Raw genomic sequence first — 19,415 nt, forward strand, 5'->3', positions numbered from 1 at the left:
GTAATCATCCCTTTCTCTGCACTTAGGCTCCTTGTCAGATGAATACTGGATCTACTAAATGCTAGTGATACAATGATAAATATGGTTCTTGTCCTCAGTGAACTCACTACTTACCATTTACTATGTTAGGTAGTATGCAATACTGATGGTATCATGTGATATTGAAACAGTGCCCAGCAGAGCCTCCAGCTTACTTTTTAGTATCTCTAGCATTGAACTGGAACTACCATTTAATCGTCAGATAAATCATGAATTCCTTAAGGATTTGAACTGCTACTTTAGCTTTATTTCTTCCTCAAAATTTAATTTCCCAATGTTAATTTTGATGATAGTGCCAGTCAGTAGAAAGGTATCAAAACCATATTTTTCCCTGACCTCTTGAAACCTACAGCATTAGAGGTAATAGTATATTTTCATTACTTTCCCAATTGAGTGATGTTGACAAAAGTTATATCTAGACTTTATCAAATCCTCCAGAAGAGAAAGTTCTTGTCTTCAATTATTTGTGAATTTATAAAGTATGAAACGTTTTAAATATCTGGCATGTTACAAAAGAGTGACCATTGCAACAACAACAAAAAAAAAGAGTGACCATTGCTGGGCGCAGTGGCACACTCCTGTAATCCCAGTGGCTCAGGAGGCTGAGGCAGGAGGATCGCTAGTTCAAAGCCAGCCTCAGCAAGTGAGGTGCTGAGCAACTCATTGAGACCCTGTCTATAAATAAAATACAAAATAGGGCTGGAGATGTCAGTGGTTGAGTGCCCCTGAGTTCAATCCCTGGAACCCAAAAAAAAAAAAAAAAAGTGACTATCTCTCAGAAGTTGGAACCATTCTTTGTGTGAAAAAGATTTTATTTTCTGACTTTTTTTTTTTTTTTTTTTTAATTATATGAAATACTTTATTTACAGGTGTTCTTCCAGAGAGCAAAGCCCTAAGGACTGGATTTCCCTTTGCCTACTTCATGATCAGGAATTCCAGTTAATAATTTATAAAGAAGCAATTTTTGTGTGCCATTCACACTTTTTTAACATTGTTTTGAGCTTATTGCATATATGTATTAGAATTTTTCTGTAAAATGGGTGTAATTTTCCCTACATACAGGTATGTGACAACAAGAGAAGTTGCTTGCATGCCAGCTCAAATTGTTCTATATAAAAATGCTGTTAAAAGACAGCAGAGTTATGCCTCTTAATTTTTTTCTTTATTTGAAACTTTAAGTCCTTTCTTTATGAAGACCGTAGCAGTGGAAAACAGTGTAATTTTCTTAAAAATTGATGAAAATGTTTAAAATTTTTAGTTTTATGTGTGCAGACACATAAAGTATGGGGGGAATACAACAGTCAAAACTAATTTTTTGTAGATAGCCATTACGTTTCTTTAAACTGTTTCAATGCCAATGTGTATTCTACAAGAGAATGGGTTCATAAATTAATTGATTGAAAAGTAGGTGCCGGTGTTATACATTTTTTATAAAATAAAAAAAATAATAAATTTTATGTAGTGAAATCTACCAAGTCTTTACTGGAATTATTATAAAAATTTTGGCCTCATTTCCCTTTCTCACTCTGATTTTCCATTTAAAAGTTTGCATATATGGGTATATGGATGCCTTATTTCACTTAATTACAGCCCTAAAAGGTTACGTGCAACTTCATTCTGTTTAAGTGCACTAGAAAAAGCCTATGTGAATCTATTCATGGAATTAAAAATCCCAATCCCAGTTTTTTTTTTTTTTTCTGTTATTGTGTGTACTTAGAGTGTGTACTTATGTGTTTATGTTTGTAAATAGCTACTATTTAATTACTAGAATCACTTCTCCCTGCCTTCCTCATTTTTACTCATGACTACTGGAGAAAGCAAGAGGAACAATAATAGTATCAATACTAGTACTAGAAGAGAGAGGAGGAATAAAACCGAGCAGCAGAATAACTACAGTCATTTAAGTTTAAATTTTAAAGGTCCAATTAAGATATTCAGGGAGGAGGTTGGGAGATGTAGCTCAGTGGTAAAGCACCTGCCTAATATGTGTGAAACCCTGAGTTTGTTTTCCAGCATCACAAAAGGAAAGGAGGGGGAGAAAAATTTTTTTTTCAGGGAGGGTTTATTGTGTTTTTTTGCCTTTGGCCAGTGCACTGCCTAGGAGTTTTGTGGATGGGCTTCAGTAGCCTATAAATTCCCTAAAATTGTATTCTGAATTGTGCACCTGAATCTTTTTCTGGGTTTTATTCCACAAGAAACTTTAAGCATTTTCCTTACATTGTGGAATAAAGGTACTAAACTAAATTGACAGTTAACTATAAAAATAGGTCACTGGAATGTATAAATGTTTTTAAAAATAGTTAAGTGAAAGTGGGTGCTTCTCCTGAAGTATGGTAGAGATAATTGCATCTCTTGCAATAATAGTAATTATTCAATGAGTAGCGTAGCAGAGTAGTTAGAAGTTTATGTAACACTGGCTCTGGATCCAGGTTATATAGGTTTAGATACCAGTTCTGCCAGTAACTAGTTTAAAACCTGGATCAAGTTAAATAACTTCTTCCTGCCTTAGTTTTCCCATCTCAAAAATGGGGAAAATAATGGTAGCTACCTCATAACTCATTTAGAATTCCATAAGTTAGGTCTGGGATGTAGCTCAGTGGTAACATGGTAGCTTGCCTAACATACAAGGCCCTGAGTTCAATCCCCACTACTACCAAAAAAAAAGTTCCATAAGTTAAACATGAACTTATTTATTAGTACTATTAGTGTATTATTAATTACACATGCAGAAAATTGATATCCTTTTCTCTAGCTCTTTCGCTGGGAGGAACAGAGTCTTGCTGTGTTTCCCAGGCTTGCCTCAAATACCTGGGCTCAAGCCTTCCAAGTATCTGGTACTGCAGACATGTATCAATACGCCTAGCTGTTCTTTAAAGCTAATTCTTCAAAGCCCTTCAGAATATTCCCGTGTTTAGAGCTAGGAGAAATCAGGACGTGGAAATCAGAGTGTAAATAGAAATTGAACTCTTCTGTTACATGATCATGTATAACAATTATCTTCATTCCTTAAAGTTCCCCCAAGTACTATTACAGTCCCATCAATTACCTTATTTTCAAAAGCAAGCACCTAAATGTTTGTCTCAAGGGTGAATCTCACTTTTTACAGTTGAGATAAATGAGGCAAAAGACTTGGGAATTTGTGTGACTTGACTATGGAACCACAGGGTTTTTATGATGCCTGATTTAGTCCTGTGCCTAACAGTTTATTTAAAGTATAATGCTAAAATTAATCAGTTCACAAGTGGCTTGGCCTTTTAGGAAAGTATTGTGTGGTATTTTAATGTGCATCACTTATGTGGTAAACGTGAAGTTCTCTGGCTCAGTCACATTTCCTCCCACAGCTTTGAGCTGTGGGTTTTACTGTTAGAAGGAACTTTGACAGGTCTTCACTCTTCTCATGATATAAAAGAACTAAAAGTGGTTGGAATTGTAAGCCGTGAATACATTGTTGTTAGAATTATTTCCTCACTTAAACATTGTTTTAAAAATCTAATAAAATAATTTCCTTTCTAAGAACTCATTGGAGTGGACTTTTGTTATCTCCATTGTGCAATTGGTAAAACTGAGGTCCAGAGAGAGAAGAAACTAGCTTAAAGTAACTGGCAGAGAGCTGAGACTGCAACTTATCAACGCCTCTGCTCTTAACTACTTGGCCAGGGTCTCCCATTTACTGGTGTGCCTCTGCTCTTAACTACTTGGCCAGGGTTTCCCATTTACTGGTGTTTACTGTAGTACTGTTCTGGGAAGCATCTCCTTCCTCTTCCTCTCAACTCAGAAATCTTGCCAAAGATCAACCTAAGTCTGCCCTCTCCTGTGCTGTCGAGGGCATAAGGGATCTCTTTCTAAAGGTACAAAAGCTGCTTAAGCAGAACCTGTTTTTTAATCCTCCAATACGGTCATTTTCCCAAATACAATCTGAAAAAGGGAATTAAGTGAACATTAAGAATTTTATTTCTTGAATATTGTGAGATTATAATCTGGTACTACTGCAATCATAGGGGTCTTTAAAACGTATAAATCTCTTCCCTCCAGACTACGACATTCCATATTCCTCTTCGATAGCCCCTCACGTGTCCAGCATGCTGCCCACCTGTGATGACTTGAGTGTTTGCAATCCCTAGCTCCCCAGTGTCGCCGCACTCCGTGCTCCGCGGGCTGTCGTTGACAGGGTGGGATCTGCAGCTGAGGGAATCTGAATTATTGTGTTCACTGCGCAGACAAAGCTTTCCAGCTTCAATCTCAGAACAAGGGGCATGGGGCGAAGGGACAGGCAGAGTTGTGAACTGGTCAATCCCCTACCCTCCGGCTCCAAGCTACAGCGACTGGGGAAGCTCTCAGCAACTGCGGTGGCGGCCGAACGGCCAGCAGGCGTGCGCACGCGCACCCGCGCGCGCCGGCCGTCGGTCACGTGGCCCCCGGCCAGGGCTCGCGAAGCCGGAAGTAGCCCCGGGCGCAAGAAGGCCGCGGGAACCCGCTGGCGGTGGCGCGGCGGAGACCCGGCTTGGTAAGTGGAAGTGGGGCGGGGGCGGTCGAAGGGGCCGAGGCCGCGCGAGCCTCGGGCTGCGGGACCTGCCGCTCCAAGCGCCCCCGCCCCTTGTTAGGGACTGGGATGCTGAGTCAGAGCGGGGACGCGGCGGTGCCCGGCATAGCCTCGCACGGCCCGAGGCCGAGTCTCTCCAGACCCTGGCTGCGCGGACACCGCCTCCCGGTGCCCGGGGCTCCCGAAGCCGTGGGGAATGGTCGCGCCGACCCTGTTCCCTCCATCTGTAGTGCCCCGCGGCTAGTCCTCTGACTCCGCAGCCCGGGGCCCTCCCAGGTCCCAACACGCAGAGGACGAGCCAGTGCACGGTACCGGGTCAGGGCTCCGGCCGTCGGAGGAAGGGCTGCTTCCTTCCCGGGAGTGGGACTCGCCGCTTGTTACCTTCTTTCCAAGTGTTGATAAGATTGGTAGTTTTTTAAAAGGACTGATTTTTCAGATGATTTAAAAAAAGACGTTTCTCTAGGGTTTCAGTGATGTTAACATCAAAGGTTGACTCACCGGAAGCTAGAAGCAGAAGACGATTTTAATACACACAGAAAATGCAAAGTCCCAAACGATTGCTTCCTTGTTGACCTGGCTTACGGGTTTATTTTCTAATCCATTTCCCGTGTTTTTAGTAGGTAACCTAAAAACAACTCTTCCCCGTAATTGTTAACTGCATAACCAAAGACCCAGCTTTGTTCACTCCTGAACCTCTAATGTAATATCTAATAAATGATTCACACAGTGGTAGAGTTCGGAAATCCTGGAACTTTGTCTGTAGGCCATGTCACCAAACCTGTTTTCATCCTAGGTAACTTACTTTCGTTTTTTTGATAGTGAAAGGAAGTAGACTTAACACGACATCGCTAGTAACAAACATACTTGTTGAGTGCCTCTTGTCAAAAATTTGTAAAGATTTATATAGCAAGCACCTGGTGGGTGTGCTGAGTCATGTTTCATCATGCTGTTACCGTGGGGTTATTGGAAGATAATTTCAAAATGCGTTTCCCATGATCACTGTTGGGAACCCTATTTTATATCGTCATATGAAGAGAGCAGATATCTAATCTGATAAGTGTGTTTCTGTTATCCACTAGGAACATATAAGTACTTAATATGCCATTTGCCATTTAGTTCTCTGAAACAGCAAAGTTACATTAATTGGGGAAGTTTTGCATGAGATATTTGAGGTCATTAAGTCTTGTATGGAATGTGGTAATTTACAGATGTGTATTCCTTATTTATGAAATTGGAATCTTTATTGCTGATTTCCAATAAATTGATGTATATAAAATACTTACATGAATTAGATGGGTGTTAAAATTATATAAATACATCCTAGTATACAAGATATTGGTGAGATTTAGACCCCTGGCCTTTCTATATATACCTGACCCTGCTTGAAATATTGGCAGTTATTAATTCATTATGGAATTCCCAGTCCAACATACTGTCTTTTGTTCTCCCTTACTGTGAAGAGATATTAAGATTATGTTTTGATCTGACATTATAGCAGGTTTAAGGGAGCATGGTGGGACTAGTGTACATGCAGTGTTAACATACCTTACTTTTATAACATGAAGCTCGAATATTTTTAATAAAATTTGTAGTTCAATAGTTGTCCAGTATTAAAAGACAGGATTAGGGATGATGGTTACTTTTTAAGAGTTGGTACTGGCATATGTGATTTATGTACTTGGAGGTTAGAGAAACTGTTCTTAAATAATTTCAGAAGAGTCAGTACTTCTCAGGAATAATAATTAGACCTTTCTATTATGATTGTCAGCCTCTGTGTAGATGAAATTTTAAATTATAGGAATGCTATATAGTGACAATTGTTTCCATTAGTGCTAGCCTGCCCTTGAAGGAAACAATGTAACTTTTTTTATAGTTCTATTACATTGTCTTCCTTTAAAATTTTTATCTTTATACTTTTAAAATATAATGTATCCTTGATTAATCTTTCACAATATTTAAGGAGCTATCATGCTTATTAACAAACATAAAAGTAGAAAATAGATGTTTCTTTCACACCTGTGATGTAAATTGAATTAAATATATAAGATATTATTGGGTAATTTTTTTTCCCAAAGCCCACACAGGATTTTAGCCTATAATATTGCTAGAAACTTAGATTTTTTACACTGAACATAAATTTATACATAAAATTTAGCAAAAAATAATGGATAGACTTCCCCCCTGAGCTCCAGGGATTGAATCCAGGGGTGCTTAACCACTGAGCCACATCCCCAGCCCTTTTTACTTTTTTATTTTGAGCAGGGTCTCACTAAATTGCTTAGGGCCTCACTAAGTTCCTGACGCTAGCTTTGAACTTGTGATCCTCCTGCCTCAGCCTTCTGAGCCACTGGGTTTATAGGCATGGTCTACCATGCCTGGCAAATAGTCTTACTTGAGACTAAAATTAACTAACATTTGTTTCTTAACTTTATTATTCTCTTATACCATACCTGTAAATCTTTTCTCTTCCCTTAGTGTAACAAAAGAAACACCTGACCAAGCCGAGATGCAGAGCACTTCTAATCATCTGTGGCTTTTATCTGATATCTTAGGCCAAGGAGCTACAGCAAATGTCTTTCGTGGAAGACATAAGGTTGGTACAGTGAAAACTGAAATTTTTTTATCACTGTATATTTTTTTTCTTTCTGAGAAGCACTTTAATACTAAAGTGTTTGACTTGGCAATTTTGATTTTTAAATGAATTTTGTTGCTATTGAATGTTTAGTTTGTGTCAGAAGCAGGGAATGCATCTACCCATTGTTGCTGGCAGAGCCTGTGTTACAAAATGGAAAAAAGTTACAAGGTTGATTGCAGAGAGACTGGGGAAGATTAGTGTTGTCCCTGTTGATTCTGTAACCAACCTAGTTCTCTGATGGTAGTGAGATCACTAAGAGGACTTGAAGTGAAGGGAAGCATATGTGCACAGTGGAGGGGAACCCACAGATTATTCTGATCTTTTGTACCAAGGATTCATGCCCCCTCTAGAACAGCGTCCCACAAGGTAGATGGGAGTAAAAGGAGATTCTCAACAAGGAGTCTGGGATTAAAAGGCTATGTCCTGGTGTGAGGTAATCAGAATCTAATAGTGGTGTAGGAATAGAAGGGCCAACCCCAGAAGCACTTCAAGGACCAAAAGGATTTTGTCAGATTCTATACTGGAAGATGAAATTAAAAGATAATTAAAATAATTTAAAATTAAGAAATTGAAGATAATTAAAGCTTCTGTCCTGGGAAAGAAACTAGAAAAATAATGGAGTAAAAAATTCCTTTATAATGCAAGTAACAACTAGTTTTTTAGCACTACAAATTTGTTTTAAACTAAATAGTGTTTGGAGCCTCCTCAGTTCTTATTTTCAGAAACAAGGGTTCTGAACATTTTGGTAGGGAGGAATTTCTTTCTGTTTCACTATCCCTGTGAGATTACCAGTCATTTCTGTCAGGTCAATGAGATAAAAGTACACTGGGGAGGGGGCTGTTTCCTCTGGGAAGAGACTGATTATAAACAGCCTCTATGGCTAACAGAGAATGAATTAGAAGTGTCATATGGACAGCTTTCAGGATTTTCCCCTCTGATTCTAGAATTGTCCATAGGCTCTGGATCCTTATGTAAGTTCATTATGATCAATCTTAGATATTTCTTAGAAATTGTTTTTGTTTTGTGCCATGAAGAGGAGAAAACAGGTAATACCATAGGATTTAGCATTGAAAATACATGTTGGTCTTTCTTTCTTCCAAATTAACAAATTTTAATGATCACTTGGTATGTTTTAGGCATATAGAGAACTAATGTGTAGTCCTTACACAGTTTCAACTTAGTATCAAGGTGGCATTAAGAAGGACATTAATTAGAAACTAATGGTGTGACAATCAATAGTCATAGAGATTGGGTGAGACATATTTAAAGTACCTAGCATTAGTGGATACTGTACGTATTGTCTTCTTTAGATACTCAGTGTCCTTCGTGTAAGTGCGTACATGTAGTATATCTTCAGTGTTTGTTGAATGAATAAATGAATGAGTGAGGACAGATTAGATTACCCTAAAACAACCTGAAGTTCTTCAAAGAAATTAAAAAGTACTTTTTCCAACTAAAACTAAAAGATTTGAGAGAGGTGAATTGACTTAAAAGGTCGCTAAGACCCAGTTTAGTATTTGGTTCCTAATAGTCTTCCCCAGGGATGTGTATAGAGAAACCATGTTTGTTCTTTTTTTTTTTTTTTTTTTTTTTTTTTTAATTTAATTAAATTTAATTATTTGGTAATGGGGATTGAACTCAGGGATATTCAACCAGTGAGCTATACCCCCAACCCTATTTTGTATTTTATTTAGAGACAAACCTATTTTGTATTTTATTTTATTTGAGTTGATTAGCGCCTCAATTTTGCTGAGACTGGCTTTAAACTCATGATCCTCCTGCCTCAGCCTCCCAAGCCACTGGAATTATAGGTGTGCACCTCTGCACCCAGCTGTTCTTTTTTTTTTAATACCTTTATTTTACTTATTTATTTTTATGTGGTCCTGAGGATTGAACCCAGTGCCTCCCATGTGCTAAGCAAGGATTGAACCCAGTGCCTCACATGTGCTAAGCAAGCACTCCATCACTGAATACAACCCAAACCCCATGTTTTTGTTTTTGTTCTGTTTTTTTTTTTTTTTTTTTGCGGTGCTGGGAATCGAACCCAGGGCCCTGTGCTTGCAAGGCAAGCACTTTACCAACTGAGCTATCTCCCCAGCCCTCCAAATCCCATGTTTGTTCTTAGTGACATCAGTTTTAAATATTTAGGGCTGTACCCCTATTCCTCCTCGCAATCCTGCTTTTCTTTAATAACCAGGTTCTTAAGTGTACTATTTCTTATTCAAAGCATGTTACATAATCTTTCTCTTTTTCATTAAGTTGCCTTTAACTAATACTGTGTATGAGTGGGTGGATATGTGTGTGATAACCATGGCAAGGTGAAGAGAGTTGCAGGAAGGATGTGTTGATCTGCACAAATATATTTACACTATATGTAGATCGCTTAAGTATCACTTGTGTATGCTTTGATTGATGACTATTAAGGTGAATAAAGGGAAAATGATGCATTCCCAAGTGTATCCCACTAATATCACAGGTATGATAGACGTTGAAAAATGATCAAGATGAGTTCATTGAAACATTGTTTTACTTTCCCTACTTATTCCTCTGTTAGAATTCTCCTTATTTTAGGCTGAATTTGAAACAAGTGTCCTTACAAAAAATTTCCTTTGTTAGTTGATACATAGATTTGGCAATATATTTACCTTGGCTGAAAAATGTTAAAATAATGTATAGTTGAAGTTTAAATAGTTGTTCTCTTTTCATGTTGTCTGAAAACAATAAGTGCTCATTTTTCTCTCAAAAGAGTACATTGTCTGTGTATTTGGTGTGACTGGGACAGCAGGGATCATGGAGGTGATGTCCTTTAAGTGATGAACTTGAGAGATGGGATTATAAAGCAGCTAAATGGTTTTAAGAAAAAGATTATTCAATCATGGAATTGAGGGGAGGATGATAGCTGTGAAAAACCATAGAGAGAGCTCCAAAGCAGGAAAAGCTCACAGGTCCCAAAACTCCAAGAGATGTGAAATATCTTTAAGCCTTTTTTTGTTTTTTGTTTTGCAGTGCTGGGGATTGAACCCAGGGCCTTGTGCTTGCGAGGCAAGCACTCTACCAACTGAGCTATGTCCCCAGCCCTCTTTAAGCCTTTTTGACCCTCAGTCTCAAAGAGAAAATGATTGTCAACTTGCTCCTAGGAAGTTTAGCCTTGGATAAATAGGGAAGAAAAGACTGGCTACCCCAGAGCGAGGCTTACTGATGAGAAAGAATAGCAGGAAGTGCGTGAGTCTGGAAGAGAATTGAAGGAAGGAAGCTTAATATGAATAACATGGAAGTGTGACAGTCAATGAGATTTAAGCAGTTTTACTCCGCTCTTGGGACTGGTGCCTCATGCATGCTGGGCAAGTACTGTACCACTGTTATGCCCCCAGCCCCTTAAGCATATCTTTGATAAGCTCTGGGATTCCCTACTAGCTACTACTCTGCATTGTAATGCTACCTATTGATCTACTTCAATAGGTCATGAAAGAGTGAATAAGGTACAACAGTACATCATCATTAGGGAAGAGGAAATGCCCTTGATCCTCTTAGAGAGGGTCTGTGAAGGAACAGCCTGCCCTAGGCTTGTAGTATGTAGCCCCTGGGCAACAGTGGTATAATTCAACCAGGAAGTCCACTTGAATCGCCTTCTCCAGCTCCTGCTTACGCGCGCACGCATGCACACACGCACATATCCACACTCATAACCAGGAAATATTTCTGAAATATTAATTGCATTGAGATTTTTAATAAAAATTTCATAAGTAGAATGTAATTTTCACATTGGTCCTATGTATTCTTTTTACTTCTTTAAAAGTTTTAGGCCTTGGAGAAACCCTTAGTTTCAGTTTCAGTTTCTTATCCAGAAGATGACTTCATTTTTAATACTACAAAAGCTTTTTATCTTCTGATGTATAAATGACTGTCTTTATAGTGTATCATAATGTAAATCTCATTTATAATATTAAAATAACCTTTCCAAAATTCTAAAATGTACAATTTGAAATATTGAATAGCCAGTTGACTCATTTTAACTTTTTGTAAAATGTCAGGACTTTGTACAAATTACCTTTGTCTAAAGGATGTATAGTATTTCATAAGAAATATAAATTGTAACATCTAGCACTAATGATGCACATCTCTCTTTCACTCTTTCTCTTTAGAAAACTGGTGATTTATTTGCTATCAAAGTATTTAATAACATAAGCTTCCTTCGCCCAGTGGATGTTCAAATGAGAGAATTTGAAGTGTTAAAAAAACTTAATCACAAAAATATTGTCAAATTATTTGCTATTGAAGAGGAGGTAAGTAGACAAGCTTTAGTTATTCTTGTCATTGTGTTTATTATAGTTGTGATTTGGGAGGCATAATCTGGTATTTAAAAATGAATTTTAAAAACTGGAGAAAATAAGGGCTCATATAACCACATATTCTATCCCCAAGAGCCTTTTTTTAAATATATTTTTTAGATGTTGGTAGACCTTTATTTTGTTCATTTATTTATATGCAGTGCTGAGAATCGAACCCGGTGCCTCACACATGCTAGGTGAGCACTCTACCCCTGAGCCACAACCCCAGCCCCCAAAGATTCTTAAATAGATGTAGAAATATAAATAAAGTATCATATGAGTGGAATCAGAAAAAAGTATCAGAAATAAGAGGGTTTAGAATTTGGTTATCAGTATTATTATTCAAAAAAGAAAAGTAAAATTAAATTGACATAATTATAAAAAGAAAAAGGAGAAAGTGAAACAATACAGAGACAACTTTGCAGAAGAATAAGAATTCTAATAATCCAGAAATGACTCTGTAAAGTCTATTAAAAGATTGATTTGAGAGAGAAATAGGAAAAGAAAGACTGCCATTAGGAACAATCCAGAAATAATTGAAACATCTATTTTAATCTTTTTAGACATTCATAAGTCATCAATAAAATCATCCCTTTTGAAGGTTTGATAGTTATATCCCATGTCCTACTGATTTCATTTTTAGTGATTATTTCTTAGGAACTAATCAAATGTAAATTTTAGTTATGTACATAAAGAACTCAATACACTGGTTATAATAAAGACTGTTTAAAAAGTTAAATAAGTTAAACTGGATACGGTGACACACTCTTTTAGTCCCAGTTATTCCAGAGGCTAAGGTAGCAGGATAGCGAGTCCAAAGCCAGCCTGGGCAATTTAGCAAGACCTTGTCTCTTATTTTAAAAAGAAGGGGGGGAAAAAAAAAAAAAGTTGAATAAGTTAGATGGTGTGATGTTTAGTTACCTATAGTTAGCCAAACTCAAAGTTAAGAGCCTTGTCTTTCAGATTGCCAGTTCTGCCCCAAGACTTCTGACACCACTACAAAGGAGTTTTGCCAAACTGCACAGTCCCCACAAAACTGCTCTTACTTAAGACTCCAGCTTCAAGTTCACAGACCACAGCTTTAAATTTGGAAGTTCCTATAACTCTTAAATTTGGTAATTTGTTAGAATGTAAAATGATTTACAGAACTCAGGAAGGTGCTATACTAACAGTTTTGCTTTGGGTTTTTCCTTGTTATTGTTTTGGGTAGTGGGGATTGAACCCAGGGGCATCTAACCACTGAGCTACATCCCCAGCCCTTTTAATTTTGAGACAAGGTCTCAGTTGCTTAGGGCCTTGCTGAGTTACTGAGACTGACGTTGAATTTGCAATCCTCCTACCTCAGGAGTAGGAGAGGATTACAGCTCCCAAACTACTGGGATTACAGGCATGGTCCACCACACTGGGCTATACTTAATATTTTGTTACAGCAAAAGGATACAAATTAGACCGGCCAAAGGAAGAGATTCAGGGTGGGGATATGAGATGGTTTCAAGCATGAAACTTCTTGTCCTCAGGGACACATCACCCTCCTAGCATTGAAGTGTTGCCAACCTGGAAGGTCCACCCAAAACTTTGGTATGCACAGTTTTTACTGGGTTTCCATTACACATTGCCTACATTGCTCACCTTTAATCTCCAGTACATTCCATAGGTTTGAAAGAATTTCTGTAGTCTCCATTTCCTCTGGAGTGATGCAGTGTGTCCTAAATCTTCCGTCATAATTACATTGTTTTAACTTTCCATTGGCTGAAGCCCCCAGATAATCCAAAGGAACCAGAAATGACTTCACCGTTACTGAGAGCAAAAGACAGAATTTCTTTAGTAAAGTTAATTCTTCACTATACATTAATTAGTGCAGAAATGAAAAAATTTACCAAAATTTTAACTACCTGGGAATATACTTATATATAATGTTATATAAATAAATCACAACTAAAATAGATAATGCAATATGATCTTCTATATGTAATATGATATGTAAACAGTTGTTATGTATCTAGAATGAGATTTGATCATAGAAAAAAGACTGAAAGGAAATACACCAAAATGTTAACATAATTATCCCTGGGTGATACAATTATGTATATTTCCCAAATTTTCAACAATCAGCAATATTATTTTACAGGTTTGCCAGGTGCTGTGGCATACACTTGTAATCCCTGTGACAGGGACTAATACAGGAAGATCACAAATTTAAGGCCAATTTAGCAAGACCCTGTCTGTAATTTTAAAAGGGGCTAAGAACCAGATGCAATGGCACATGCCTGTATTCCCAGCAACTTGGGAAGCTGAGACAGGAGGATTGCAATTTCAAGCCAGCCTCAGCAACTTAGGCACTAAGCAACTTAATAAGACCCTGTCTGAAAAAAATAAAAAGAACTGGCAATATAGCTCAGTAGTAAAGCACCCCTGTGTTCAATCCCCAATGTGGCAAAAAAATAATAATTTTTAAAAATAAAAGCAACAGTTTTTTAAAAAATATTTCTCCTTTTTTCCCATTACCACTAAACGGTAGAGAAATTTAAAATGTTTTATAAAAGTGTTTTGGGGCTATGTTGGAAAAATTACAAAAGGAAGAAAGAACTGACTGTGGTAGCATACATAATCCCAGCTACTTGGGAGTCTAAGGCAGAATGACTGCAAGTTTGAGGCCAACCTAGGCATTTTAGAGAGATCCTGTCTCAAAAAATAAAAAGGTCTGGCAATATAGCTTAGTGGTAGAGTACCTCTACATTCAATCCCCAGTACTGGAAAAAAATAAGTGTGGCGGGGGGGATAAAATGTTGGAGATGAATCCTGGATTTTAAGACTTTAAAATTTTCAAGTTTCTAAAATTGGTGTGCATCTTATTATAATTGTGTATTATGTTGTTTGATATTTTTCCCTTTAAAGCTATTATTATATTGATGGTGAATCAATGATATATTAAAGTCAAAGTTTAAAGCAGACCATCTCAGATGTGAATGAGCAGATCATAACTTTTTTTTTTTTTGCGGTACTGGGGATTGAACCCAGGGCCTCGTGCTTGCAAGGCTACTGACTGAGCTATCTCCCCAGCCCTCAGATCATAACTTTAATGCAAGAGCAACTGCTCAACTATTCCACCATCCATTTGTGTTTTTTTCTTTTATTTGTTTTGTTTTTTGGTTTTTTTGGTTTTTTTGTTTTTTGTTTTTTTTGGGGGGTAGTTGTAGGTGGACAGCATGCCTTTATTTTATTTATTTTATTTTTTAATGTGATGCTGAGGACTGAACAGTGCCTCATGCAGGCTAGGCAAGTGCTGTGCCACTGAGGTACAGCCCCACCCCACATCCATTTGTTTTTAAGGATAAGATTTCATTCCTCAAAGTAAAAGTACTTGTCATTAGAAAAATTTCAAATGTTTAAGAGATTTGTTAGAAGTACCATTGTTCTCAGCGTACTACTATGCATTAGAAATTGAAGATAATTTTATCAGCCATTTAACATGGTAACAATGATTTTGTAGTTTAGATTTAGCCCATTTTCACTGGTTGGTTTTCCAAAACAAGTCTGACTTTCTTATATAATAAGAATTTGGAAGGCATTAATCGTTATATGTGCAAGTCAACAAATATTTCAGTGGAATCCAGGTGAAACAATTCAAGGTGCTTTCATTATCATAGCTAATTCTACCTTCAGATGAAATCAAATAACAGGATTTGATGGCTCTTGCCTGTACCAGCTACTCAGGAGGTTGAGGCAGGAGAATTGCAAATTCAAGGCCACCTCACTCAGCAGCTTAATGAGAACCTGTCTCAAAATTAGAAATAAAAAAATGGGCTGGGGAAATAGCTCAGGAGTAAAGCACCCTGGTTTAATCTCCAGTATGGGAAAGAAAAAAGTAAGTAAAAACAAATAAAATCAGATAAGTACTGCCATATAATCAAATCTTTTTTTTTTTTTTTTCACACTGATTCCCAAATTGTGATAATTCTTTTTTTTCCAGACAACAACAAGACATAAAGTACTCATTATGGAATTCTGTCCATGTGGGAGTTTATACACTGTTTTAGAAGAACCATCTAATGCCTATGGACTGCCAGAATCAGAATTTTTAATTGTTTTACGAGATGTGGGTATGTTTGTTTGTTTTTATGATTTTGTGTGTATGTGTATAACATTTCATGACATAAAAATTTTTAGAAATTTCCATTCAAAATGGAAGAACTTTATGTCATGCTTTCATATGATACCAAAGCCCAAGTGCCTGAAAGGAAAAAAAAAAAAAAAAAACAGATAAATTAGACTTAGTCAACATTGAAAATGTCTGTACGTCAAAAGATAACAAGTCTCTCATCCCATGGGATGAGAGAAAAACGTTTGCAAATCACAAGGAATTTTTATCTGGGCAACTCAACAATAGAAAGACAACCCCAATTTTTAATTGGGCAAGGATTTGAATAGATATTCTCCCAAAAAGATATATAAATTGTCAACAAGTACCTTAAAAGATAAATAACTGAACATCATTAGTTATTAGGGAATTGGAAATCAAATCCACAATGAAATACCAACTCCTACTCCCCTAGGGTGACTAAAATCAAAAAGAGAAAAACAAGTGTCGACAAGGATGTGGAGACATTAAAACCCTCATACAAGACTGGTAGGATTGTAAAATCATACAGCCACTTTGGGAAGCAGCCTGGCAGTTTCTCAGAAGGTTAAATATAGAATTACCTTATGATCCAGCAGTTCTACTGCCAACTATATGTCCAAAAGAATTAAAAACATATCCAAACAAAAACTTACACATCTGTGTGCATAATGTTGTTATTCATAATTTCCAAAAAATGGAAATAGCCCAAATGTCTATCAGTTGATGAATGGACAAAAATATGGCATATCCATCTATATGATGGAATATTACTCATTCCTAAGAAGAAATGAATTAATGATACATGCTAAAATATAAGTGAACCTTGAAAACATTATGTTCAATAAAAGAAGCTGGACACAAAAAGCCACAATATTACATGATTCCATTTATATGAAATATTCAGAATAGGCAAATCAAATAGACAATAGAGAAAGCAGGCTAGTGATTGGGGAGGATAGAGTTGGGAAGTGTCTGATAATGGTTATGTGATTTCTTTTGGTGTGATGGAAATGGGGTTTTATTTTGGGCATGATAAATGTTCTGAAATCAGTGGTGATAATTATACAACTCTGGACTGTATTAAAAAGTACTAAATTGTACACTTTAGAAAATGTTAGGCTCAGTAAACCTGTTATTTATTTATTTGTAACATGGCAACCCAGGGAAATGGTAACTTTTTTAAAATAAATGAACCCAATATTTGAGGAATGGGGAAAGCCCAGTTATAAGGAAAGTATAAAATTAATGGGAATTCTTATACTTGACAATGAAAGTGGAGTGGAGACCATTTAAGGATTAAATGAAAGTGAAACAATTATTAGTATGCTACAGCCTTTTTAATCAAATAGAAATTGTATATAATTGGTGCCTTCCTAAGTATACTGCTAGCCCTGTCTTTTCAATATTTGTACATTGATACCCTTAAACTTAATTTTATATGTTGGAATTTGGATATTCTATCAGCTATCAGATGTTTCAGTGAGTGACACTGCCTGTCACTTAGCTTAATTTCAATGGTCACCTTAAAAATAAAATGAAAATAAAATGGGCTTTTGAAAAAGTACTAAGCATATAAGAAATACATTTTTGTGGAAACAAATCAAACACCTGCCCTTTTACTTTTTTGTTACTTTACTGAATACAGTTTAATTTTTATGCAATTTTCCCCCAAGGTAAAGAAATATAAAGTAAAAGTTTGATATCTTTCTGGGAATCTTTTTTTTTTTTTTTTTTTTTTTTTTTTGCAGTACTGGGAATTGAACCCAGGGCCTTGTGCTTGCGAGGCAAACACTCTACCAACTGAGCTATATCCCCAGCCCTATTATTCTTAAGATACACACACACACACACACACACACACACACACACCCACCAAAAGCAATTCTAGAAATCATGTGCTTAAGACCATTTTGTTACATTTTCCTGATAGTATTTAAGGGAGATTGGAGCCCTCCCTAGACCATATTGGTTCTTATTCTAAAACTCCTTATAATTGGAAAATGAAGGGTGTATGTAGAATATCTGTTACTTTGAGTGAAATGTTTTTGCGCCAACTTATGGAAAAACATATTATTTGAATATGAGTGTATTATATCAATGAATTTGAGATATGTATGTACACATAGATACCCACATTATGAATCCTTTGTTTTATATTTACTACCAAAGTGGGTGGAATGAATCACCTTCGGGAAAATGGAATAGTGCATCGTGATATCAAGCCAGGAAATATCATGCGTGTCATAGGGGAAGATGGACAGTCTGTGTACAAACTTACAGATTTTGGTGCAGCTAGAGAATTAGAAGATGATGAGCAGTTTGTTTCTCTGTATGGTACAGAAGAATATTTGGTAAGTTATATATCACTAGTAATTTCATTTTAAAAAGCTAAATGTATTGCAAATATAATCGGGCAATTGGTCAACCCATTCATAATCTATAAAATGTTATGTGTAATTTTTATAACAAAAATTGAATTTTCTATTCTAACAAATATGGTATATAGGATATTGGTTCTTGAGAGCACTGTTTTTCTGTTAAAAATTCTTAGAAGTTTTGTAGTACCCTTAAATCTTTTAATTTTACTGAGGTCATGAATCTTTGTTGAAATAAAAAGCTATCTGTACCCTCAAGAAGCATCTAACCATTAAAGGATACTATTTTTGGATCAGAGCAGTTAATACATTACAAGCTTGTTATAATACTATTCCCTTTAGAGCAAAATTAATTATATTTCTAAAACAGAAAATTATATTCAGAAGAACTTGGTTATTGAAAAAACCACAAGGCCTATTTTACATACAAAATGAAATGCCTCTATAAATACCTAACTTGAAATGCCAGAAAGCTAGAAAAACTTTTGGATTGAAAAGGTTTATTTAGGTGTGTTTGCGTAAAGTTAGTAAGATTTAAAACACTTAAAATATTACTTAAAAGTAAGTACTTGGGCAAGTCAACCTCAGCAAAATCCTGTTTCTAAATAAAATACAAAAAAAGGGCTGAGAATGTGGCTCAGTGCTTAAGTCCCTGAGTTCAATCTCTAGTATTAAAAAAAAAAAGGTAAATACTTTAGGCATGTAGCTTCAAGTTTTATGTAGCTTTCATTAATTGTTCATGGCTCTGAGGGTCTTGACAGTGTTAGGTTCTGTGACTTTTTTCCAATTGGATGCTGCTGTTGTAATGTTATGAGATGAAGAATAAAGTCTAACAACCCTGGGCTGGAGATATAACTCAGTTGGTAGAGTGCTTGCATCCCAAGCACGAGGCCCTGGGTTCAATCCCCAGCACCACAAAAAAAAAAAAAAAAAAAAAAAGATTATTCTAAGTCTGCATGAATTTAGGCATCTTATTTGTTTTCCTAACAACATATAACCCCAAACTTATCTGTAGCTGTGTTTGACAATCTTTTAGATAAGAGTACCTATAATAGACATCATTCATTCATTCCATAAATATTTATGGAGTGCCTACTGTGAACCAGGCACTGTTCTAACTGCTGAGATTTCTAAGGTAAACCAAACATGCACCATTCCTGCTGTTTGGAGCCCACATTCTAGTAGAGAAAACAGAAGTTAACTAGATAAATTGGGTAGTTAAATAAGATAAATTTGGAACATTAAAGTTTAACAGAGACAATAAATAAAGATAATAATATAACGAGTGACTAGCAGGAGAAAGATAGCCAGGGAAAGCATGCTTTAAGGCCTAAGTGAACTAACACTGAGATGTTAAAAAGAAGCAAGACAGAGATTT

At 36.4% G+C, this 19,415-nt stretch overlaps 2 protein-coding genes and 1 non-coding gene across 7 annotated transcripts in view; 2 read left to right on the plus strand and 1 right to left on the minus strand.

Moving 5' to 3' along the window:
* Xpot (exportin for tRNA) overlaps positions 1 to 3,555 on the plus strand; it is a 39,910-nt gene extending 36,355 nt beyond the window's left edge. For all 5 annotated transcript variants that reach the window (XM_047551287.1, XM_047551288.1, XM_047551286.1 and 2 more), the window contains one exon: positions 909 to 3,555. In XM_047551287.1, the coding sequence (XP_047407243.1) occupies positions 909 to 935 (27 nt within the window). In that variant the 3' untranslated portion in view covers positions 936 to 3,555. The remainder of the gene's footprint in view (positions 1 to 908) is intronic.
* A 905-nt stretch (positions 3,556 to 4,460) lies between these two features.
* Positions 4,461 to 19,415, plus strand: part of Tbk1 (TANK binding kinase 1) — a 42,212-nt gene continuing 27,257 nt past the window's right edge. Inside the window, 5 exon segments of the mRNA XM_047550531.1 lie at positions 4,461 to 4,543; positions 7,055 to 7,172; positions 11,357 to 11,497; positions 15,513 to 15,642; positions 17,832 to 18,013. Coding sequence (XP_047406487.1) covers positions 7,086 to 7,172; positions 11,357 to 11,497; positions 15,513 to 15,642; positions 17,832 to 18,013 — 540 coding nt within the window. The 5' untranslated portion in view covers positions 4,461 to 4,543; positions 7,055 to 7,085.
* On the minus strand, positions 17,405 to 17,478 carry Trnaa-cgc (transfer RNA alanine (anticodon CGC)). Its single transcript has one exon. It is a non-coding gene; the product is annotated as a tRNA-Ala (tRNA).

This window comes from Sciurus carolinensis, chromosome 4 (genome assembly GCF_902686445.1).
Source record: "Sciurus carolinensis chromosome 4, mSciCar1.2, whole genome shotgun sequence".
NCBI lineage: Eukaryota > Metazoa > Chordata > Mammalia > Rodentia > Sciuridae > Sciurus > Sciurus carolinensis.